We start from the raw sequence: 25,216 nt of genomic DNA, 5'->3' as shown, positions 1-25,216 counted from the left end.
GCAGAATACAAACAGTGTAGGTATTCACTCCGCAAGGCAATTAAACAGGCAAAACGTCAGTATAGAGACAAGTGGAGTTGCAATTCAACGGATCAGACACGAGACGTATGTGGCAGGGTCTACAGACAATCACGGACTACTAAACGAAAACCAGCCACATCGCCGACACCGACGTCTTGCTTCCAGACAAGCTAAATACCTTCTTCGCCTGCTTTGGGAATAACACAGTGCCACCGACGCAGCCCACTACCAAGGACTGTGGGTTCTCCTTCTCCGTGGCCGACGTGAGTAAGACATTTAAGCATGTTAACCCTCGCAAGGCTGCTGGCCCAAACGGCATCCCTAGCCTCAGAGCATGCGCAGACCAGCTGGCTGGTGTGTTTACGCACATATTCAATCTCTCCCGATCCCAGTCTGCTGTCCCCACATGCTTCAAGATGGCCACCATAGTTCCTGTACCCAAGAAAGCAAAGGTAACTGAACTAAATTACTATCAACCCGTAGCACTCACCTCTGTCATCATGAAGTGCTTTGAGAGACTTAGTCAAGGATCATATCACCTCTACCTTACCTGTCACCCTAGACCCACTCCAATTCACATACTGCCCCAACAGATCCACAGATGATGCAATTTCAATTGCACTCCACACTGCCCTTTCCGACCTGGACAATAGGAACACCTATGTGAGAATGCTGTTAAATGACTACAGGTCAGCGTTCAACACCATAGTGCCCACAAAGCTCATCACTAAGCTAAGGACCCTGGGACTAAACACCTCCCTCTGCAACTGGATCCTGAACTTCCTGACGGGCCACACCCAGGTGGTAAGGGTAGGCAACAACACATCTGCCACGCTGATCCTCAACACGGGGGCCCCTTAGTGGTGCGTGCTTAGTCCCCTCCTTTACTCCCTGTTCACCCACGACTGCGTGGCCAAGCACGACTCCAACAGCATCATTAAGTTTGCAGACGACACAATGGTGGTAGGCCTGATCACCGACAACGATGAGACAGCCTATAGGGAGGAGGTCAGAGACCTGGCAGTGTGGTGCCAGGACAACAACCTCTCCCTCAACGTGAGCAAGACAAAGGAGATGATCGTGTTCGGCCCTCCGCAGTAAAAGGAGGGCCGAACACGCCTCCATTCACATCGATGGGGCTGTTGTGGAGTGGGTTGAGAGTTTTAAGTTCCTTGGGGTCCAAACACACCAAGAAAGTTGTGAAGAGGGCACGACAACGCCTTTTCCCCTCAGAAGACTGAAAAGATTTGGCCTGGGTCCCCAGATCCTCAAAAAGATATACAGCTGCACCATCGAGAGCATCCTGACCGTTTGCATCATCTCCTGGTATGGCAACTGCTCGGCATCCGACTGTAAGGCCATACAGAGGGTAGTGCGTACAGCCCAGTACATCACTGGGGCCAAGCTTCCTGCCATCCAGGACCTATATACTAGGCGGTGTCAGAGGAAAGTCATAGACTGTTTTCTCTGTTACTGCACGGCAAGCGGTACCGGAGCGCCAAGTCTAGGTCCAAAGGCTCCTTAACAGCTTCTTCCCCCAAGCAATAAGACTGCTGAACATGTTAGACTCCCTATCTCTCTCAGAGGAAAAATAAGATAGGGAGAAGGGAGGGTTGGGGGTGGTTTGTGACACTGGGACAACAGGGTGAGAGAGAAAGAAAGAAAGAAAGAAAGAAAGAGAGAAAGAAAGAAAGAAAGAAAGAAAGAAAGAAAGAAAGAAAGAAAGAAAGAAAGAAAGAAAATAAAGAAAAAGAAAGAAAGAGAGAGAGAGAGAGAGAGAGAGAGAGAGAGAGAGAGAGGAGTTTGTTAGTGAGGGAGGTGGTTGAAGAGGCAAACTCTTCTTGGGGGGTGGGGGGTATTTGTATTCTAATAGCAGGGGTAGTCGTGGATACGCCTAGGTGACTGAGAAACATGCAAGCGGAGGAAGTTGGTGAACTGTTATTCCACAAGCTTGCCTCAGATACCCACGCTGATTAAAAGGGACAGGTTTGTGTCCCAAATGGCACCCTACATAGTGTTTATTTATTTTTTACTAAGGCCCAAAGGGCTCTGGTCAAACGTGGTGCACTACATAGGGAATAGGGAAACATTTGGGGCACAGACCCACAGAATGCTGCCTGGGAGGGAAAGAGGTAACTACAGTTCACTCAGTCCCTCAGACATGAACACTTATCTATTCGCTTCTTAACCGCTTAGACGTTACAGGCCTACAGTGGTGACATAAAGTAAGCCTGTGAACAACTGTCCACATGGTTACAGAAGGGCCCTTTATCTAGTAGTAGTTATTAAGGACACGCAGAAAAGAGACAGAGAAAATGTGTTATAGGGAGAAAGACAGAGAAAAAACTGTTGTATAACATTTACAAAATGTATTTAACCACATGTTGACTGCAGACATAGAATTTGCATGGAGGCATTTTTTTTTTGACGGTTTACCAACCGACAGACGTTTAAAACTACAGCTCCCAACTCTCAAAGACCAAAATAAAATTCAAAGTTTTGATGACATCAGATAATGTCGGGCCGACCGCCTCATTTGGCAGGGCTTTCAGAGAGTTCAGAGAACGATGATTCATAGGCGGCGGCAACAAAAGCCCTTGTCAAACGTTTGTCTTCTCTCTGTAATGTTCCCAAATCGCTCGGCTTTGTAGGCCAATGAAAACAGCTTAGTCATTGTGAGCATTCTTCCCCCAGTCAATGATGATCTACATAGAATCCTAAGAGGGATTAGCAAGGAAACATGATTGCTTTGACAGCAGCAGGCTAAACTAAACTGCTCTGAGCTGATCCTAGAGCACAGTGGCTCCTTACTGTACTGTACTGAACCACACTGCTCTGTTCTGTTCTGCCATAGAGGTCTGTTTTAAACCAAGCCCTTTGTCTAGATAGATAGAGTTCTAGTTTGCATGGAGCTTCACTAATTGACTCTGTTGCTGGTGCCTTTCCTGCTCTGTTCTGTTCTGCCATAGAGGCCTGTTTTAAACCAGGCCCTTTGACCAGAGAGATACAACCCTGCTCTTAGTCCTTAGACGGCCTTTTGACTAGAGAAACTTAAAAGTTACATATCACAAAATGTATATTTGTAATCTTTTAGACATTGAGGGAATCTTATTTGAGTCAGAAAATGATGTTCATATGAGAGGTAAGATATACAAAACCTTGCTGAGAGAATATCCAACTGACAACCTATAAACTATTTGAACCAAGACTTAAAAAGAACGGATGTTGGCACAAAAATGGAGGGAATTCTACAGCACAACGGCAGAGTCATGTCTTAAGTGTAAAACTTCGGTCTCAACGTAGACTTTGATTTGAAGCCATTCTTGTGATTTTGCTATTCATTTTAAATGTTTGTGGGTCTATGTAGCCAAGTTGTATCTATGATCGTATGCTATCTATTCATGTTTTCTGTATGTTCTGTTTATCTGTGAATTAACCAATGATATTAGGCCACACCCGGCCATGATTACAGACACCTGTGTGTGTCCTTTGACACTATATAAACTAGTGACATGCAGTGGTTGTCATTATACCCTGATGAAGACAGCTTGTCTGTCGAAACGTTGGTTATTAGGATATTAAATTATTGTATCTGAGCTCCTAGAGTGTGCGGCTCTCCTTTTCTTTTTTAAGTGTAAAACTAACAATGACTCAATAATCCATGCTTTCTGGGAATGCTATGAAGTCCAGAAGTTATGAGCGGAGCTAGAAAGTTGGCTGTCAGAAGTATTACAATGTAGACTTACTTTTAATCCGTCTGCATATTTCAAGACATGGCATATGGGGATGTAGTGAGATACCCAATGGGCTGGATGATTCTCTTCTCATCACTCATCTTGATAAAACATATACTAAAAACTTGGAAATCAATCATCATTAACACAATGGAAAAATTTAACAATTGATTATTGAAATAGCATGGGCGACCGAGGAAAAACGAATTGGTACAATTTAAGGCCATGTGGCAAACAGTAATGCAGGTACTAGGGATGGGGGTGTGAGCATGCAGGTCTGGGCAGATCAGATGTAGTCGTTGTTGGTGTGCATCTGTAAGTTGTTGTTCATATGTGTATGTTTGTATCTGTTATGAATATATATTTTTATTTTAAGAAGGCCTTTTGACTAGAGAGATACAGCACTGCTCTTAGTGTTAGAAGGCCTTTTGACTAGAGAGATACAGCACTGCTCTTAGTGTTAGAAGGCCTGTTGACTAGAGAGATACAGCACTGCTCTTAGTGTTAGAAGGCCTGTTGACTAGAGAGATACAGCACTGCTCTTAGTGTTAGAAGGCCTTTTGACTAGAGAGATACAGCACTGCTCTTAGTGTTAGAAGGCCTTTTGACTAGAGAGATACAGCACTGCTCTTAGTGTTAGAAGGCCTTTTGACTAGAGAGATACAGCACTGCTCTTAGTGTTAGAAGGCCTGTTGACTAGAGAGATACAGCACTGCTCTTAGTGTTAGAAGGCCTGTTGACTAGAGAGATACAGCACTGCTCTTAGTGTTAGAAGGCCTGTTGACTAGAGACACTGCTCTTAGTGTTAGAAGGCCTGTTGACTAGAGAGATACAGCACTGCTCTTAGTGTTAGAAGGCCTTTTGACTAGAGAGATACAGCACTGCTCTTAGTGTTAGAAGGCCTGTTGACTAGAGAGATACAGCACTGCTCTTAGTGTTAGAAGGCCTGTTGACTAGAGAGATACAGCACTGCTCTTAGTGTTAGAAGGCCTGTTGACTAGAGACACTGCTCTTAGTGTTAGAAGGCCTGTTGACTAGAGAGATACAGCACTGCTCTTAGTGTTAGAAGGCCTGTTGACTAGAGAGATACAGCACTGCTCTTAGTGTTAGAAGGCCTGTTGACTAGAGACACTGCTCTTAGTGTTAGAAGGCCTGTTGACTAGAGAGATACAGCACTGCTCTTAGTGTTAGAAGGCCTTTTGACTAGAGAGATACAGCACTGCTCTTAGTGTTAGAAGGCCTGTTGACTAGAGAGATACAGCACTGCTCTTAGTGTTAGAAGGCCTGTTGACTAGAGAGATACAGCACTGCTCTTAGTGTTAGAAGGCCTGTTGACTAGAGAGATACAGCACTGCTCTTAGTGTTAGAAGGCCTGTTGACTAGAGAGATACAGCACTGCTCTTAGTGTTAGAAGGCCTTTTGACTAGAGAGATACAGCACTGCTCTTAGTGTTAGAAGGCCTGTTGACTAGAGAGATACAGCACTGCTCTTAGTGTTAGAAGGCCTGTTGACTAGAGAGATACAGCACTGCTCTTAGTGTTAGAAGGCCTTTTGACTAGAGAGATACAGCACTGCTCTTAGTGTTAGAAGGCCTGTTGACTAGAGAGCACATTTCAAACTCATTCCACAGAGGGCCGAGTGTCTGCGGGTTTTCGCTCCTCCCTTGTACTTGATTGATTAATGAAGGTCACTAATTACTATGGAACTCCCCACACCTGGTTGTTGTGGCTTAATTGAAAGGAAAAACCAAAAACCTGCAGACACTAGGTCCTCCATGGAATGAGTTTGAAACCCCTGGACTAGAGCCCTGCTCTTAGACCTTAGAATATATAGTTTAGCTGTGCACATCCTCTTACCCTCTCTTCTCTGGAGGAGAAGACTAGCCGCCAATCCTGATTTGCAAAGAGCTCTTGTCGATCAGCTCCTTTATTTTAGTCTTCTGTCATTTGTGCCTAGGCAACAGTAACCATGGGCAGGAAACGAGAGCCCTTGTTGATGAGTGGCACCACCGATGAGCTCTTCAGATCTCAGTGGTGGAGGGCCAGAGAGTGGGCTGTATTCTGCATCTGTTACTGTCTGTTTTTACCTACTTACCTTGTTATTGTCCCTGTCTCAACCTTTATTACCACCACACACACACACACTCACACACACACACACACACACACACACTGTATTATCTCTCTTCCTGTTATTTCACTCTAAGGTTCCTGGTCCCATCTCACCTCTCAGGCCCTGGTCTCATCTCACAGTGGGAGCCTGTTGTTTACTATTAACGTTAGCGCTGTTGCTTTCATCTAGTGTTTTTATTTATCTTTTCACATCAGCGATCAAGAAGAACAGGAGACAAAGGAAGGGACATTTGGATGTTTGCCAGACAGAAAGGGAGGGAGCGATAGAGGGAGGCAGAGAGAGTGATTTGAGAGTGTGTGTAATAGAGGGAAGGAGGGAGATGGAATGGAGGGAGATGGAATGGAGGGCGATGGAATGGAGGGAGATGGGGTGGAATAAGGAAGAAAGGAAGGGAAAAGGAAAGGAGGGTGCTAGGGCAGACCAAAAATACTGGGATTTTGTATTGCTTTGTGTATTGCTGTCTACAACACAGCCGAACAGAGACCGAGGTTAGATAATCTGTCACAGAGGAAGATAATGACATTCTGGTGCCTCTCTAGGCCATTCAAAGGCAGCAGGTTGGAATTTTATATTCCCCCCACCCTTTCTGCTAACCGTACCCCCCCCACCCTCCTCCACTGTCCACCCCGCTTACACACACATTTGGAATATGGTAACCATTGCGGTCTGTTTTGCTTTCAAAGCGGCGGCCATTTCTAATTGAAATGAATTCTTTGCTTGTCAGCGGGAAGAATATCTCGTCCTCAATTGTCCCGGGTCTTTGTCATTTTTCATTTCATTTGTTTGTTGCTCCCCTCCCTCCTATTCCCCGTCCCTCCATCAGTGATTTCTAATAATAAAGCCCATCTGTAATTTGTCGTGTGGTCCAGCGTGCTGCGCTGTATGAGGGGAGTGTGTGAATGGCGTGGAGGAAGTGAGGGTTGGTCTGGGAGGGAATAACGGGGACTCACACAGGACGTTGATTCATGCAGCCAGCGTGGAACGCAAAGGGAACATTGGTTTCAATAAAGCCATTTTTAGGAACTGCTTGTACCTCCCTGCAGAGACCATCAGTCACTCGCTGTACTGCTGTTACTGGGTGGAGGCTTTGGGGATTTCATTATATGCTTCTGAATACTGGATGTCATTACACTGAATAATGTGGGTTATAGAAATGTGATTTTTAATATTTCCAGATTAATTTGAATGAGTGTAATTATTATAATTTTACATATAATAACATAACACATGCCATTTAGCAGATGCTTTTATCCAAAGGGACTTACAGTCATGTGTGCAAATGCATTTTTTAAATCATTTGTATTAATAATTTAATTGTTTAAGATCCAGCTAATTACTGCCAATCTTTTACCTTCAATTGGATTGTTTTTCATTGTCAGGTAGTGATGTATTGACATCTGTAGGCTCATGCTTTTACATACAGGTATTGTAACTCCCTTTGTCCACTGGGCTTTGTGCAAGGCAGAGGTAGAGGTAGGCTATATATATAGAGGGAGGGGATGGGGTGAGGTGGGGAGGGAGTTGAGTTGCTAATGGACTGGCAGTAATAGGGTAATGGGGACTGTGTGTGGTGCGTGCGTGTGTGTTTAGGGGGTGGGGTTGTTGGGGGGTATATCTCTTGCAGTCTGCCGCTACCCGACGCTAGACTACAGGGCTGGAGGGAGATGAGGGGGGATGGGTCAGTAGAGATTGATATCATTAAAACAATGACCCTGTCAAGGAGACTGAACTTCCAGGGGGGGTGGAGGGGAGGCAGTATAGGGTAGGACCTAGATGGCATATTGTAGCGTTATTTGTGTGTGTGTATGGGTGTGTGAGTGTGTTTTTGTGTGCGTGCATGCGTGTATGTGTCTTCTAATGGGTGCATATGTCACCTCTAATGAAAAGTGGTAGAGTAGAATTATATGATCTCATATTTGCCCCAGGCACACCAACAACTAGCTGGCCTGTGATTTGGAAGAATAACCCTACTCACACACACACACCTGTTCAAATACCTCCACTCCTTCACACACCTTCCATTTTTACACATTCAACTATTTCCATTGTTATTGTCTGTGCTTTACGGATCAACAGGGCCATGTTAGTCCAAGGGGCTGGGATTGATAGGCTGATAGCACTTTATACAGACTGATAGCACTTTACACCGACTGATAGCACTTTATACCGACTGATAGCACTTTATACAGACTGATAGCACTTTATGCAGACTGATAGCACTTTATACCAACTGATAGCACTTTATACCGACTGATAGCACTTTATACCAACTGATAGCACTTTATACAGACTGATAGCACTTTATGCAGACTGATAGCACTTTATACCGACTGATAGCACTTTATATAGACTGATTGCACTTTATACAGACTGATAGCACTTTATACCGACTGATGGCACTTTATATAGACTGATAGCACTTTATATAGACTGATAGCACTTTATACAGACTGATAGCACTTTTTATAGACTGATAGCACTTTATACAGACTGATAGCACTTTATGCAGACTGATAGCACTTTATGCAGACTGATAGCACTTTATGCAGACTGATAGCACTTCGTGCAGACTGATAGCACTTTATGCAGACTGATAGCACTTTATGCAGACTGATAGCACTTTATGCAGGCTGATAGCACTTTATAGAGACTGATAGCACTTTATATAGACTAATAGCACTTTATACAGTACATACGGCTGGCGTAAACCCTCTACATCTTCTCCATCTTCCATATGTCTTTCTACTCCATCCACCTTAACAATAGGCCTTTTGTCTGTGGCATAATTACCAGGCTGTGAAGCTCACGCAGGCCGGCGTACAGATCTCTGTCTCGAGAATCTGTTGGATTACATATTCAGACCCACAACAACAATCACTGTGTGTGTGTTGTGAGTTCGAGCCCTCCAGACAAACAACATCAAAAAATGAAGAGGGAAAAAAAAGAGATGATTATGTTGTAGCGAGCAGGGCAATTGCTGGAGATCAATTCCTGATTCAATTTGGAGGGAAATGTGGTGTTGTGGCGTGGCGCTGGAGTGTGTTTGGCGTACCAGAGGAAGGGAGATGGACGCGAGGTGAATGCTGCTGAACTATTACTTTAGGGCCTAATGTGATCACAGCTCAGTACAGAGCTAGCTAGCTCCACACAATAATATAGGCTCTAATGTCTGGACGCAGTGTGATTTCTACTGATAACGCTGTAGCATACAGTCTCTATTGCCACTCATGCGTTTGATTGAAGAATGGAATTGACGCAATGCGAGAAAGAGAGAGGCTGAGGGAGAGAGGGAGGGGGGAGGAGAGGGGGGAGAGGAAAGTGGTTGAACAGATAGAGAGAGGCTGAGGGGGAGAGGGAGGGGGGAGGAGAGGGGGGAGAGGAAAGTGGTTGAACAGATGGAGAGAGAGGGGGGGAGAGAGAGCGGGGGGAGAGAGAGAGAGGGAGGGGGGAGGAGAGGGGGGAGAGAGAGAGAGGGAGGGGGAGGAGAGGGGGGAGAGAGAGAGAGGGGGGAGAGAGAGAGAGGGAGGGGGGAGGAGAGGGGGGAGAGAGGGAGGGGGGAGGAGAGGGGGGAGAGAGATAGACATACCCATCTATAGACTCACCTTTTTTCGCAGAGATGAAACAAGCCATTTTTTGAGCATTACAGTCTGCATTATTTTGATGTATTTTCTTTCCCGTGCCCTGTTGATTTAACGTAAACTCTTTTGTAGCTCCCTGCTCCCAGCCTGTAAGCACCTCCTTATGTAAGCTGGGGCCGGGGAGACCCGGCTGATTTGGAGGTCTTGAGCTGTGGCATGTTGCTGACGCACACAGGTCCTGTCTGCGAAAAGCCTGGCGTCTCGGAATGAATGACATGGAGTATAACAACAGGAAAAACAAGGCAGACGAGGGCAATGCCTTCTGCCAAAACACTGACAGTAAACTGCACTGCACTCAGTATCCTGCCAGCTGATTGGTTGATAAGGGTGTTTCTTATTAGTGCAGTCATGAGCAGATAATTGCAGGATAAGTAGCATTTCTCCCCTTTCTGTCCACTCCACCTGGAGACCACTGCTTTGGTGGGACACGTCTAGGGTTGCAAAGCTACTACTGGTCATTTACGAAGTTACCGGAGCCTTCTGTAATTTTGGTAATAGACAAAGGAGCTGATTGTGAACTACAGGAAACAGAGGGCTGAGCACGCCCCCATCCACATCGAAGGGGCTGTATAGGAGCGGGTCAAGAGCTTCCAGTTCCTCGGTGTCCACATCACTAAGGAATTAACATGGTCCAAACACACCAACACAGTCCTGAAGAAGAAGGCACGACAACACCTCTTCCCCTTATACTTAGGATAATGTTTTACAGCTAATGTTTAAAAATCATTTTAATTATTTCATATATTTTACATGTGATAAGGCCACACAGAGGGCCAGAGATAATTACAGACACCTTTGATAATCTGAAGTATCCCCAAAAAACTTGAAAGGTAAACTTACTGGTAAACTTTGAACGTTTCCAGTAATATACACCTCATTTGCAACCCTAGACACGTCCCATTCCACTCCACACACCCTCTCTCCCATCCACACCCTGTGTATTCTCTCCTTAGAAAGACTGCTTAACAAAAATACTCAAAATCCTTTAAAGTCTTGAACAACAAGAAGAAAGGAAAGAGAGAAAAAAGTGTAAGGCGGCGTCGATGTCTGGTTTCTAAGAATCAGCACACACAGGCACAGGGGAAGGAGCTTAACCTTTGTGAAGCAGCTGAAGAACGCTGTAGCGCTGACGAGCTAGCGTTAGCATGGCTCTCTCAAAGCACCTTACCCTCTACCCTTCACATTCCTTCCTGTTATCTAGGCCACACCTCTGAAATACACACTGGGCTCACAGATAAATCTGTCTGACTGTCGCCTGACGTGTTTGTGCTGTTTTCAGGTTTTATTTTGTTTTTACGATGGGTTTATTTTCCTGAAGCGTGGGTGGGTGGGAGGGAGGCGAGCTTCTCGTAGATATTGCTATAAGACCCTCTTAGCATGTCTTATTTGAGAGTTGTGTGTTTTTCTCTCAGTCCTATATTTCTTGTACAGCTAGATTTGAACTGGTACTCTAAACACACTCAGATAGCAAAAGCTGGGGATCAGAGGAGGCTGGTGGGAGAAGCTATAGGAGGACGGGTTCATTGTAATTGCTGCAATGGAATGGTACCAAATGCATCAAACACATGGAAACAAGGTGTTAGACTCCGTTTTATTGATTCCATTACAGCCATTACAAACAGTAGGGACGTTAAAAAACAAACAAATAAAAAACATCATGGGAACTGAGGGTTGCTTTTAAGTGTGGATCCCTGAATCCTGCTCCAGGCTGATGGGTGTTTGATGATCTCTCTGTCTTTCTGCAGGCGTCTGGTCTGTATAGGATCCCTCACATCTCTGGCAGGCCCTTTGTAGTGCATCCATACTCTATCTATACATCACCCTGGACTGTAGAGGATAGGAGCCGGTGCTTTTAGCCGCATAGCACTGTGTTGAGAGTTTTCACTGCTTTCACCACCATTTTCTCTTCCGCTCATCATTCAGGATCTAGACAGGTCTTTCATCTTTAATACTGCGCCACTTTTCTACCCTCATCCCTCTCTCATTCATACACACAAGTACAGGTGTATAAAACGCTTTAGTGGCATTGATTTCTTGCATTGCAGTTTAGAGAATGTCGTGTTGACTAGGGGTGTAACGTACACATATTCGTACTGAAACATTTGGTAAAGGGACCTCGGTTCGGTCTGTACTGTGAATCCGAATGAATACTATCCCCCCCTAAAAAATTTTTACTAAATAAAAACACTAGGCCTATAGATATGCCTCTGCTGCGTTGTTGTCTCTTGAGTAAATCTGAGCTGAAAAAACATTTCAGGCTATTCCATTAAAGCAACTAGAGCTTATGCACACGTTGTAATCAAAATTAAAATCTTAACTGCCGCATTTCAAACTGTCCTTTTGGGAGGCGCAGCCGGGAACTAGTTCTGTATGATGGCGAATGGTGAGGTCGATAAACCAGGAGCATTCTCCATCATCGTTTAAATCTCCAGTTTGGGAACATTTTAGCTTCCCAGTAGATTACGATGGAGATGGACAGAGAGTTGTGGATAAAACGTTAATAGTATGTCACCACGGTCAACGAGAATAGCCTATGCAGCTGCCATCACCTCAAATATGTTGACACATTTACACCGACATCACCCCAGTATATCGGAGTAAGATGGAAACACAACAACAGCACATCGTCACCCCTCTGCATTCAAGCAGCCCTTGGCAGCTGATTCTGACCGAGCAAAATATATTACAAGAGCGATAGGTAGGCTATGTTTATATTTGTTACTGTCTTTGGTTTTTATCCGCGGATATGCTCCCATTCTCTGTGGTTGAGAATAGGGGGTTTCAGTAGTGGTTTCAGCACCTGGTGAACGTGCTCGAGCCACATTACGAACTTCCCTCTTGCACCCATTTCAGCAAACAGCTAGTACCCACTCTATATGAAGCCAAAATGTTCAATGAATTGGCCAGTGCACCCTGTGTTGCGCTTCCTTAACAGTGACAGCCCATCACATTACCCCGGAGTGGGAGATGTATGGTGCGACAGACGCGCATCTGGCACTGAAGTAGGCAATATCATGGTGTGTTCGTAACCAAGTGGGAAGTAGGATTTTACCACATACAACTAGGGAAAAATCCACTTGGACAGCCGTCAAACTGGTAATTCCTAGTGGGAAACTCGTCTATCATCCTGAGCAGGCACTTCTCCCACATGGTGACCTCTGACGTCACCTACTAAGGAAATGGCCTCTATAAGAGCATTTACGGCAGTTAAATGCAACAACACAACATTATTTATAAAAAGCAATCTATTAATGTGGTTTTTGAACTCTGTAATTTGTTTACAAGCATGATAGCTGTACTTGTAGTTTATGGTTAACACAGCTTGTTGGCCATTAGCCAATCAGTGTTTCTCAAAGAGTTCAAATCACATGAATGCATCCAACTAGTATTTAGGACTTCACTGGTCAATTCCCACCTCCCACATGGTTACAAACATAGCATCAGAGTGGAAACTTGAGAGGCCCAACATAACATTCCGGTCACAACAGACAATGCAAGGAACATTGTGAATGCTGAACATTGTGAAGGGCATTTAATTTTCCTGCTGTACCAAAACGAACCGAACCGTGACCATATGTACCGAACTGTGGGTTTGGTGAACCGTTACACCCCTAATGTTGACTAAATATAACTAGTTTATACCTGCATACTCCATTGTTCACCCCAAAAAGATGTCTTTGAATTTATCCAACAGAGATATTGGAATGTGTGCTGAAACTAGTGAAAGGGTGTCTTAGAGGCTCTGCTCCATTCCATACCCTGACAGGTAAAAAAAACCAACAGACTGTTGCTCCTTCAGGACCAGATTATTCCACTTCAAATGTTACATTAGAATGTCCCTATTTCCTTCCACCAGACTAGGAAGTTCCTGGGCTCAGTCATATCCTATCCAGACTGTAGAGAGGCCGATCGCGCTTCCTCCTCCTCCACCAGTTGATTCTTCATTAGAGAAAGGTTGTGCTCTTTTCCGACCACATTGAACTAATTATCTATTATGATCTATGTATCTCTCTCTCTATATATATATATGCCTCCCCTTCTTTCTTCTGATCCCAGCTCTGATCTGAGCTGATTTCTCCTTTGCTTCAGAGATTTGATTTTGTTGCTTCTCACTTTTGTTTTCTACATGGTTGATCTTATCCTTACTCTGATGTAAAGCTAAAGTTACCTTGTTGTCTATAGATCTTCTTGATCCTCTCTCACATATTTGAATGTGTGTCCTCTGTGGTCCTCTGTGGTTCTCTGTGGTCTCTTATTCACTTCAAACAGATTAGCTTATTGTCCGTCTCACAGAAGAGCTTCAGAGTTTCTCTATGTTCATCTACTCTCTTTTTTCCTTTCTTGTCGCACTTTGTTTCTCCAGTCTCAGCTGGTCTGCCATGTTCCTTATCAGTCTGTTGGTCTGGAAGTTGGTCTGGAAGTATTCCTGTCGTTAATAAAGCCCTATAGGTGATCTTGATGCTCCTTTCCTATACAATTTGTGGGTCTTATTCTGGTGACATGATGATCGATGCTTGGCTGCCGTTTGACAAATAAAAGTAATTTTGTCCATAATAATCTCATCATGTAGGCTATACCCACACTCTATCTGCCAGCTGTTGGCTAGAGTGCACGTGCCAATATCAGAGTTGGCACATTTGCTATATAACACAACATTTTTTTGTGACAAAACCCATCACTAGAGTTGTAAATTTAATTTTTTAACAAGTCAATTTGATGGAAACACATCTCTTGTTGGAAAATGCGTATATTATTTTAATGCAGGTTTTAGAATATTCGCATGAAAATCTGTTGCCAATTGGATGGAAACCTAGCTAGTGGAACTCTGCATAATATCTCCCCTTTTCTCAGACAGACAATTCTTCTGCACGCTGCACAATTCAGTGTGCCTATCCTGAACAATCTTATGATCCGACAGAGACATATGGGAGATGAGTGTGTACTTCCCCACTGTGAGAGAGACACTGAAACAAGTGTATCCTAAGTTTTGAGTTTCAAACACACACACGCACACACTCTCTCTTTCTCTTTCTCTTTCTCTTTCTCTTTCTCTCTCTCTCTCTCTCTCTCTCTCTCTCTCTCTCTCTCTCTCTCTCTCTCTCTCTCTCTCTCTCTCTCTCTCTCTCTCTCTCTCTCTCTCTCTCTCTCTCTCTCTCTCTCTCTCTCTCTCTCTCTCTCTCTCTCTCTCTCTCTCTCTCTCTCTCTCTCTCTCTCTCTCTCTCTTCAGTTAACCCCTCATTAATACTGCACACATATTCAATGTTCCTGTGAGAAAGCAAGGCAATTTAGAAACTTTGAGATCTAAAGAATATAATCAGCATTTTCTGATACTTTTATTTCTTCACCCTTACATGTGACGATACATAATCTACTGTACACTGTAGGAGGTTGAGCTTTAGATGGAATCAAAGGTCATGACAGTTCATAGTTACACGTCTTACTTTCATACAGTGATAATGATACAAATAACAATCATAATAACAATCATTAGCAATGATTATAATATTAAAAGTGATACAGTATTGGTAGTGATACTGTGATTGAAACATATAAAATCGGAAACTATAGTGGTGGCACTGATTTATTGAGATTCAGATTCAAGATTGTTGTGGCATGTAGACTAAATATAATTGATTTCTTTATTTAACCAGGATATTCAGTTAAGAACAAATTCTTATTTCCAATGACAGCCGGGCAAATTGAGTAACAAGTCATGCATTGTTTTTGTATTAATGAAACTAAGCATACCAAAATAATAAATGTGACAGCCTATCCTAATGGGGGTTTACGCTGAAAAATGCTTGTTTTTACAGATTAGAAAAGTTCAGATTCAGCTCTAAAATTATATTTCATACACTGTGATTGGAAGAAACATGCAAAAGTTGATAAACTTGTTATCCCACTTAGGAGACAAGTAGGAGACAATTATTTAGTTTATGCCCATTCAGCATCAGTCGCACCCTCTTAAGCCATAACCTTCATTACAATTTTTTTCTCTCCAAGTAAGTAGTTCTGATTGGTCGTTTTCAGTAGGAGTTTCTTAAAGTTTAACATTGTTTTATGTATGTGATGATTTGTCATTTTAACCCACCTTAGCAGCCATTGTTGAGCACAGTGCTCATTCCTCTAGAAGTAACTGGAAGTAGATCTCTGCATTAGCCTCTATCATTAAGAGTGGTGCGCACCACCTTGTTGGTGGTGGTAATGGGTTTTCTCATTATTGAACCTCAATTTGCCCGACGGTTTTGATATCCGTTCATCGTGATCCATTACACCTCATATGACAAACTGCTTAAAATTAAAATTAAAATGTATTTCTTCAAAGATGCATACAACATTGTGTAAAAGTATCATATCGTCGAAACATTGCTCACGATCCTCTAAAAACATGAGAACTGGTGTGACCAGGAAACATAGAAACTTGAACATTTAACTATTGAAACGATACCAAGCTATAGTGGCACTGCTTTCTTGGAGCATTGTGGTATGCAGTAATCAGCTATTTATTTTTTCAAGGCCGCATTTTTTATAATTTTTTGCCACGGCAATGCTTGCCTTTTGGTTTTGAGGATCTTTTCCATGGCCTTCAAGTCAATGAAACGCTGCATGATATCTTCCCCTTTCTCAGGCAGACAATTCTTCTGCACGCTGCACATTTCAGTGTGCCTATTCTGAACAATCTTCTGGCCTGTCTCCATCCACCACACCAGGAATTCCCCAGGCTCAGTGATATCCAGCCCAGTCTGCAGAGAGGATGCTTGCGCTCTCGCCTCAGCCCCTTGTTTCTCAATCAGTGTAAGGTTCTTCAATTTCCCCCCCACGTCACCCTGTGTCTCCACATATTTGATGGCCTCTAGCTCTTTCACTCTCAACTCCTCCCCGAGCTCCCCAAAACGGGCCCTGAACCCGGCTTTCAGCTCACCAGTGATCTTCTTTGCTTCAGATATTTCAATTTTTTGCTTCTCACTTAAAGTGTTTGCATCGCCGATGTTACACTTGATCCCAAGTAAAGCTGACTCTACCTTTGTCTTCAAATCTTCTTGAGCCTCTCTCACAGGTTTTAATGTGTGTCCTCTGTGGTCTCTTCCCTCCTTACAGACCAGACAGATCAGCTGTCTGTCAGTCTCACAGAACAGCTTCAGAATTTCACTGTGTTCACGGCACACGTTTCCTCTCCCTTCTTTTCTTCCAGTCATATTTCTACTTTGTCCTCCTTTTTCTTCCTTCCATGCTATTGTTGTCTCATCCAGCCTCGGCTGATCCTCCATGTTCCTCATCAGTCTGTTGGAAGTTTGGAAGTCTGGAAGTCTGGAAGCTTCTTTGACCAGCCAGTCCTCCTCTCTCCCCCATCTTCTTAAATGGTCCGACTCTCTCTGCCCACTTCGATCATCCAGTCTCAGCTGGTCTTCCATCTTACTGATCAGTGTGCTGATCTGGAAGTTTGTTCCCCCGACCAGCTGGTCTGCGCCTCTGGCCCCTCTTCCCTGCTCCATTTTCATCTTGTACACCTCTTTCTCCTCTAGTTTCAGTTGGTCCGCCATATTCTTGATCAGCCTGTTGGTCTGAAAGGTTGTTTCTTTGAGCTGAGCTCTGCACTCAGGACAGCATATGTGACCAGCCTTAAGGCTCCTCTGGAGGCATCTCTTGCAGAATGTGTGCTGACATCTGAGAGACACAGGCTCAGTGTAGATGTCTGTGCAGATGGAGCAGCGAAGGTGATCCAACACAGCTGTATCCATACTGGAGATGTGTACTGTGTGTGTACGACCTCATTGTGAGAGAGATGGTAAAGACAGGCTGTTCTTAAAGCATTATTAACCTGGTTTAACTCTATCAAGTGGTACTGGGAATTCCCAGCATCAGGAAACAAGACAAACAACATTCTTTGTCAACATGTTCGCAACATGAAGTGTTGCCAAGTACTAGCGAGGAAAAAGTATTGAATTTCACACACACACATGCGCGCGCGCACACACACACACACACTAGGTGTGAACGTTTAAACAAAATTGGGATCGTTAATGTTAAGAAATCCCTAACTGAAAAAAACACACAATTAAAATCCCAGTGCAGTTATCACAAAACTACCACTAACAGGTCCCTATCATCATCATGAAGGGAAAAATTTAAATTAAAATACCTAACGCAACAATGCTTTAACGTTAGTAGGATTTAAAAATATATACTTTATTAACCGGAGCTATAATGCACGAGGGGGCGAGAGAAGGATAGCAGCAGCTCAAACAGGGAGTGGGGGAGGGGCCGTGTGGTTTGTGTCTGTGAGTGACAAGGGGAGTAGAGAAGAGGCGAGAGATAGCCGAATCCAATTCCACTCGTGCTGGTAGACTAACTTATTTCTAGTTATTTATCATCTCATCTGATTACATAGTACCTGTACTGACTGCATCAAACCGAGAGAAGCTAGTTAAGCTAGCTAACGTTAGCTAGGCTAATTGAGACTGCATAACTTTAACTGTGCGCTTTCTCCCATTCCCACAGTAAATAACAACAACTCCAGTCATAGCAGCAGTTATGGTGTTGGTGTTGTAGCCGGTCCTTCTCATTTAACTTTTAGTTCTATCATTTTAATTCCATCTTCCATTGATCAGCCTAGATACATTATATATACAATAGTGGATTCTATTTCAGCCACACCCGTTGCTGACAGGTGTAGAAAATCGAGCACACAGCCATGCAATCTCCATAGACAAACATTGGCAGTAGAATGGCCTTACTGAAGAGCTCAGTGACTTTCAACGTGGTACCGTCACAGGAGGCCACCTTTCCAATAAGTCAGTTCGTCAGATTTCTGCCCTGCTAGAGCTGCCCCGGTCAACTGTAAGTGCTGTTATTGTGAAGTGGAAACGTCTAGGAACAACAACGGCTCAGCCTCGAAGTGTTAGGCCACACAAGCTGACAGAACGGGAAAGCCGAGTGCTGAGGCACGTAGCACTTCAAAGTTGTCTGTCCTCGGTTGCAACACTCACTACCGAGTTCCAAAATGCCTCTGGAAGCAATGTCAGCACAAGAACTCGGGAGCTTGATGAAATGGGTTTCCATGGCCGAGCAGCCGCACACAAGCCTAAAATCGCCATGCGCAATGCCAAGCGTCGGCTGGAGTGGTGTAAAGCTCGCCGCCATTGGACTCTTGAGCAGTGGAAACGCGTTCTCTGGAGTGATGAATCACGCTTCACCATCTGGCAGTCCGATGGACTAATCTGGGTTTGGCGGATGCCAGGAGACCGCCACCTGCCCAACTGCATAGTGCCAACTGTAAAGTTTGGTGGAGGAGGAATAATGGCCTGGGGCTGTTTTTCATGGTTTGGGCAAGGGCCTTTAGTTCTAGTGAAGGGAAATCTTAACGCTACAGCATAAAATGACATTTATAGACGATTCTGTGCTTCTAACTTTGTGGCAACAGTTTGGGGAAGGCCCTTTCCTGTTTCAGCATGACAATGCCCCCGTGCTCAAAGCGAGGTCCATACAGAAATGGTTTGTCAAGATCGGTGTGGAAGAACCCCATCGAACACCTTTGGGATGAATTGGAACGCCGACTGCGAGCAGTGGTGTAAAGTACTTGTGTAAAAATACTTTAAAGTACTACTTAAGTAGTTTTTTTGGGTAACTGTACTTTACTTTACTATTTATATTTTTGACAACTTTTACTTTTACTTCACTACATTCCTAAAGAAAATTATGTACTTTGTACTCCATACATTTTCCCTGACACCCAAAAGTACTCCCTGATACCCAAATTCAAACACTTATCAAGAGAACATCCCTAGTCATCCCTACTGCCTCTGATCTGGCGGACTCACTAAAAACAAATGCTTTGTTTGTAAATTATGTCTGAGTGTTGGAGTGTGCCCCTGGCTATCCGTAAATAAAAAAATCAAGAAAATTGTGCGGTCTGGTTTGCTTAAAATAAGGAATTTTTAATTATTTGTACTTTTACTTTTGCTTTTGATACTTAAGTATATTTAAAACCAAATACTTTTACTTTTACTTTCACTTTTACATTAGTCATTTTCTATTAATGCATCTTTACTTTTACTCAAGTATGACAATTGGGCCTAATTGCCCAACGTCAGTGCCCAACCTCACTAATGCTCTTGTGGCTGAATGGAAGCAAGTTCGCGCAGCAATGTTCCAACATCTAGTGGAAAGCCTTCCCAGAAGAGTGGAGGCTGTTATAGCAGCAAAGGTGGGACCAACTCCATATTAATGCACATGATTTTGGAATGAGATGTTCGACGAGCAAGTGTCCACGTACTTTTGGTCATGTAGTGTATCTCCTAATAACTAGCCACACAAAGGCTCTATCTCTATGACTGTAGCCTGCTGCCGGTTTGATGACTTGTGATTGGATGACAACAATAACGCGCCACTCTCATGAAAAGCAAGAGCAGCAGCAGCATCAATTATACAATGCATTGCATTTCTATTTTAAGGATAACCGATAAAAAAGTCAGTTTAAACGTAAGAAATGTTTCCCATTTGTCTCATCCCTAACACACACACACACACACACACAGAAACGCACACTGCTCAACCCTCTCATAAATTCCTCTCCATTCCTCCTCCTCAATTCTTTATATCCGATTTACGGCTTCTATCACTCCTCTGACAAGCTTTGTTCCCCTACTGATCAGAACGCTGCCAGGGACCATCCATTTCCTGTCTCTCTCCCTTTCACTTCCTGCAATGGGGACAAGCCTGTGATGCGTTCAGAGTATGCCAGCTCTTTGAGACACTGTCACAGTGGTGAGATTAGATTAGCGTCCACCACCACCAGGCTAATAGTCCCTTTGTTTACATCACATCTCAAGATGGTGGACAGATCCTTCCATCTGGTAATGGCCCTGCCTCATCTTATCTGAAATGAGCTGCTGGAGACACATAAAGGATAGTGGGTCACAGGGCGTTTGGAGGGTGAAAGATATCACCCACGCTGATTAGTGGAATCTAAAACAGGATGAGATGAGCTGAGCAAGGGCGCAATCGTTGCCTGCTTCAGCCCTCCAACAAAGCTTATAAACACCTATAATCAACATTATATAGGTAACAGGGTGCCATGGGGTGCCATTTTGGATGCAGCACTAGGCTAACATAGACAGGGCATTCACACCATGCCAGGTTTCCCCTTCATTGTTATTGTAGGGATTGTAGCTATACATTACATGGTCTCCTTCCCTGTGATGCTGAGACGGCATTGTGAGGGGTAAATGGAGTGTGGAAATTGAACGACTTCGAGGTTCCTGACCTTCACCGGTTTTCTTGTGGTCCTCTGTCGCTTTGTTGTCACGGCGATGTGGCGGATCCCTGAGAGGCGTTCCAGGGGCTTGGTAAACATCCCAGGTCAGCCGAGTCATTCAGTAATTATGATGGCCCTTGGAGCGTGTCATTGGGAGAATGTCAGTGGCTCCGAGAGGAGCGCCCGGCTCCTAGCGCTTCCGGTCTTTTCTTAGGTGATCCTGGGATGGACCTGTCCTATAGGATAATTAATAGAAATCACAGCGGGAATGGGAAAAGAATAACACCCGTTCTGCTTGGGCTGAGACAGGGCTGTGTGTGTGTGTGTGTGTGTGTGTGTGTGTGTGTGTGTGTGTGTACGTTTCTCGTTTGTGGATATACTGTATGTATTCTGCTCATGGACTCACACCCTTGACAGTGCGTTAAAGGTCTTCTATATGGATGGCGTTCTCAGCTGGCGCAGGATTGAAATATGTATGTGTGTTTCTTTGTGTGTCAGCAGCTCTGTCCACATTCGAGGGGGAATGTGTGTGTATGCATAATTATTTGTGTGTGTGCGTGTGGTGTTTATTTGTGTGTGTGTGTGCGTGTGGTGTTTATTTGTGTGTGCGCGTGCACGTTTATTTATGCATGTGTGTGTTTGCCACGTCTTCGTGTGGCACAGGGGATCTTGATGCATAGTCATTATCAGCAAATCCTTGAGGCAGATGTGGAGAAATGACCAGATTAGTGTCTCTCTCTCACACACACACACACACACACTCACACACAAAGCGCTGGCAGATAAATGAACATAACCGGGATGAGGGGATAGGGATGGAGGTAGAGAGAGGGCCTCCCTGCTAGAGACATGCCCTGGTATCAGGCTGTGTAGTGTGTGTGTAACTGTGTGTGTACGTGTGTGTATGTATGTGCAGGAATGCAGGTGTTGTTTTTGTCATAGCTGTCGGGAAAATATCCCTTCCTCCTCGTGTCCCATGATGATGTAGACTCATTTCTTCATATGGAAGACGCTGTTGGGACTTTTAGAAATTTCCCCATTATGTTCCTATTGTGTGTTTGTGACTTCTTCTCTTAAGAGGACGTCAGGCAGTAACGTGTTGGAACATAATGGGGAAGTTCCTAATGACATGACTGCTGAAAGGTGTAGGCTTGCTAGTCCTTCTCCTACACTTTGTGTTTCACTACACTATGTTCCTGTTGTGTTATGAAACCCTATGGGGGCATCAGTCTGGCCATCCAAGGTGTAGTAGTACATCAACAACAGGTTACTAGCCTCTAGTCTCCACAGACAGACTGGGCTAGGCCCGTAGCGATACTCACACTTCACTACAGTCGTTCTGACTAGTGCTATTGTAACTTACATTAGATGCAGTCACTGTAGTGGAAATGTTTAGGCTAAAATGTTTAGGCTAACTAGTCTCTCCCCAGGCAGGCAAGGCTCCTAGCGATCCTCCTCAGACAGCAGTGATTCTGACTAACGCTCCACTAACCTACATTTTAGGTTAGTGTCGTAACGAAGGCACAACGCTGTTTAAACCTAAGCCTATAAATGAGGAAGAGAACAGGACAGTTACAGGCTTAGTCCCGGTGTGTGTTATTCATCAGGCTAACGAAGTGGGGCATTACTCTCTCACTCTCTCTCTCTCTCTCTCTCTCTCTCTCTCTCTCTCGCATGAGGCGAGTGCTTTCTCTTGTTCAGTGTTCTCCCTGTCGAGAAGAAGGAGCTTTAGCTCTCCCTGTGACAGGCTCAAGTGCTCCAATTTTCCCCGGGCCGCTCCGCTCCGCTCTGAAAGAGTGACTGGAGAATGGTTTAGATTGGTTAGGAGGCTGGCCATCTAACAACAGTCTGACTGGCTGCACTCTCTGGGCACTGAGGCAAATGGACAGATTTAGGGAGGTATTTGTAAAGTGGGGGTATATGAACTGAAGCTTGCATCTGGCCACTTTCTTTGTAGTTGGCTTATTAGATAGTGGACCTGATCGTAAACCTGACCTTGAGTTTCCCATTTGTTTGTTCAAATCAAGACTCACCTTCACTTAGCTTGAGTAGTCTATATGACTTAACATACTAATCTGACCTCTCCCTTGCTCTCCCTCCCCCTCTCTCCCTCGCTCGCTCTCCCTCCCTCTCCCTCCCTCTCCCTCCCTCGCTCTCCCTCGCTCTCCCTCCCTCGCTCTCCCTCGCTCTCGCTCTCTCTGAGCAGCGAAGAAGACGTGTGCCACCACAGACTTTGCGTGTAAGAATGGCCAGTGTGTTCCCCAGCGGTGGCGTTGTGACGGCGAGCCGGAGTGTACCGATGGATCAGACGAGGCCGATGCTACATGCAGTAAGTTTTTTACACTCTCTTACACTCAGTAAGTTCATACACTCATGCACAGTTGGGTGGATATATGGATGGATGAAGGAATGAATGGATGGATGGATGGATGGATGGATGGATGGGTGGGTGGGTTGGAAAACGCAACCAGAGCAGTGAGCCTGAACTGCATTGTGGGTAAATGATTCAGCCCCATCTCCTCTGTGCAGCTGCACCTCTTAATTCCTTGTTTCTAAAAATGAACGTGTTTCCTTCTTTCACCTCTGGAATGTGTTCTGTCTTTCCTCTTACTGACTTAGTAGCCCTAGTACGGCTGTGTGTGTGTGTGTGTGTGTGTGTGTGTGTGTGTTTGTGTCGTGTGTGTGTACCCGCATGGGTGTGTGGAGAGAGCTGGCACATCACAAGATCGCTTTGAGGTGCTGATTGGAGGCTTGTCTCTGACCCAGAATGATAACTTTCATCGGCGTTGTTCCAGGCTCAAACACATATCTACAGTGCCTTTGGAAAGTTCAGACCCCTTGACTTTTTCCACATTTTGTCAGGTTATAGCCTTATTCTAAAATTGATTAAATTGTTTTTTCCCCCCTTATCAATCTACACACAAAACCCCATAATGACAAAGCAAAAACAGGTTTTTAGAAATTGTTGCTAATTTATTAAAAATAGAAAACAGAAATATTAAATTTACATAAGTATTCAGACACTTTACTCAGTACTTTGTTGAAGCACCTTTGGCAGCAATTACAGCCTTGAGTCTTCCTGGGTATGACGCTACAAGCTTGGCACACCTGTATTTGAGGAGTTTCTCCCATTCTCCTCTACAGTTCCTCTCAAGCTCTGTCAGGTTGGATGGGGAGCAGGTTTTCATCAAGGATCTCTCTATACTTTGCTCCGTTTATCTTTGCCTCGATCCTGACTAGTCTCCCAGTCCCTGCCGCTGAAAAACACCCCCACAGCATGATGCTGCCACCACAATGTTTCACCGTAGGGATGGTGCCAGGTTTCCTCCAGAAGTGACGCTTGGTATTCAGGCCAAAGAGTTGAATCTTGGTTTCATCAGACCAGAGGTCCTTGTTTCTCATGGTCTGAGAGTCTTTAGGTGCCTTTTGGCAAACTCCAAGCGGGCTGGCATGTGCCTTTTACTGAGGAGTGGCTTCCGTCTGGCCACTCTACCATAAAGGCCTGATTGGTGGAGTGCTGCAGAGATGGTTGTCCTTCTGGAAGGTTCTCCTATCTCCACAGAGGAACTCTGGAGCTCTGTCAGAGTGACCATCGGGATCTTGGTCACCTCCCTGACCAAGGCCCTTCTCCTCCAATTGCACAGTTTGGCAGGGCGGCCAGCTCTAGGAAGAGTCTTGGTGGTTCCAAACTTCTTCCATTTAAGAATGATGGAGGCCACTGTGTTCTTGGGGACCTTCAATGCTGCAGAAATGTTTGGTACCCATCACCAGATCTGTGCTTCGACACGATCCTGTCTCGGAGCTCTACGGACAATTCCATCGACGTCATGGCTTGGTTTTTGCTCTGACATGCACTGTCAACTGTGGGACCTTATATAGACAGGTGTGTGCCTTTCCAAATCATGTCCAATCAATTGAATTTACCACAAGTGGACTCCAATCAAGTTATAGAAACATCTCAAGGATGATCAATGAAAAAGGAATGCACCTGAGCTCAATTTCAAGTCTCAGAGCAAAGGGGCTGAATACTTATGTAAATTAGGTATTTCAGTTTTTTATTTGTAATACATTTGCAAAAATTCTAAAAACCTGTTTTTGCTTTGTCATTATGGGGTATTGTGTGTAGATTGCTGAGGATTTTTTATTAATTTAATCCATTTTAGAATAAGGCTGTAACGTAACAAAATGTGGAAAAAGTCAAGGGATCTGAATACTTTCCGAAGGCACTGTACACACAGAAACCATGTCCACCTCCATCCATCAGAACAAATCATGTCCACTTCCATCCCTCAGAACAAACCATGTCCACTTCCATCCATCAGAACAAACCATATCCACCTCCATCCATCAGAACAAACCATATCCACCTCCATCCATCAGAACAAACCATATCCACCTCCATCCATCAGAACAAACCATATCCACCTCCATCCATC

At 44.4% G+C, this 25,216-nt stretch overlaps 1 protein-coding gene across 1 annotated transcript in view; it reads left to right on the top strand.

Moving 5' to 3' along the window:
• Window positions 1-25,216, top strand: part of LOC311131091 (low-density lipoprotein receptor-related protein 8-like) — a gene marked incomplete at both ends in the record, with an annotated part of 260,174 nt that overhangs the window by 119,615 nt on the left and 115,343 nt on the right. Inside the window, one exon of the mRNA XM_084163905.1 lies at window positions 22,987-23,109. Coding sequence (XP_084020031.1) covers window positions 22,987-23,109 — 123 coding nt within the window. The remainder of the gene's footprint in view (window positions 1-22,986; window positions 23,110-25,216) is intronic.

This window comes from Coregonus lavaretus (assembly GCF_964263955.1).
Source record: "Coregonus lavaretus genome assembly, chromosome: 6".
Classification (NCBI taxonomy): domain Eukaryota; kingdom Metazoa; phylum Chordata; class Actinopteri; order Salmoniformes; family Salmonidae; genus Coregonus; species Coregonus lavaretus.
Note: the sequence above shows the minus strand (reverse complement) of the source record. Positions and strands in the feature narration are given on the sequence as shown.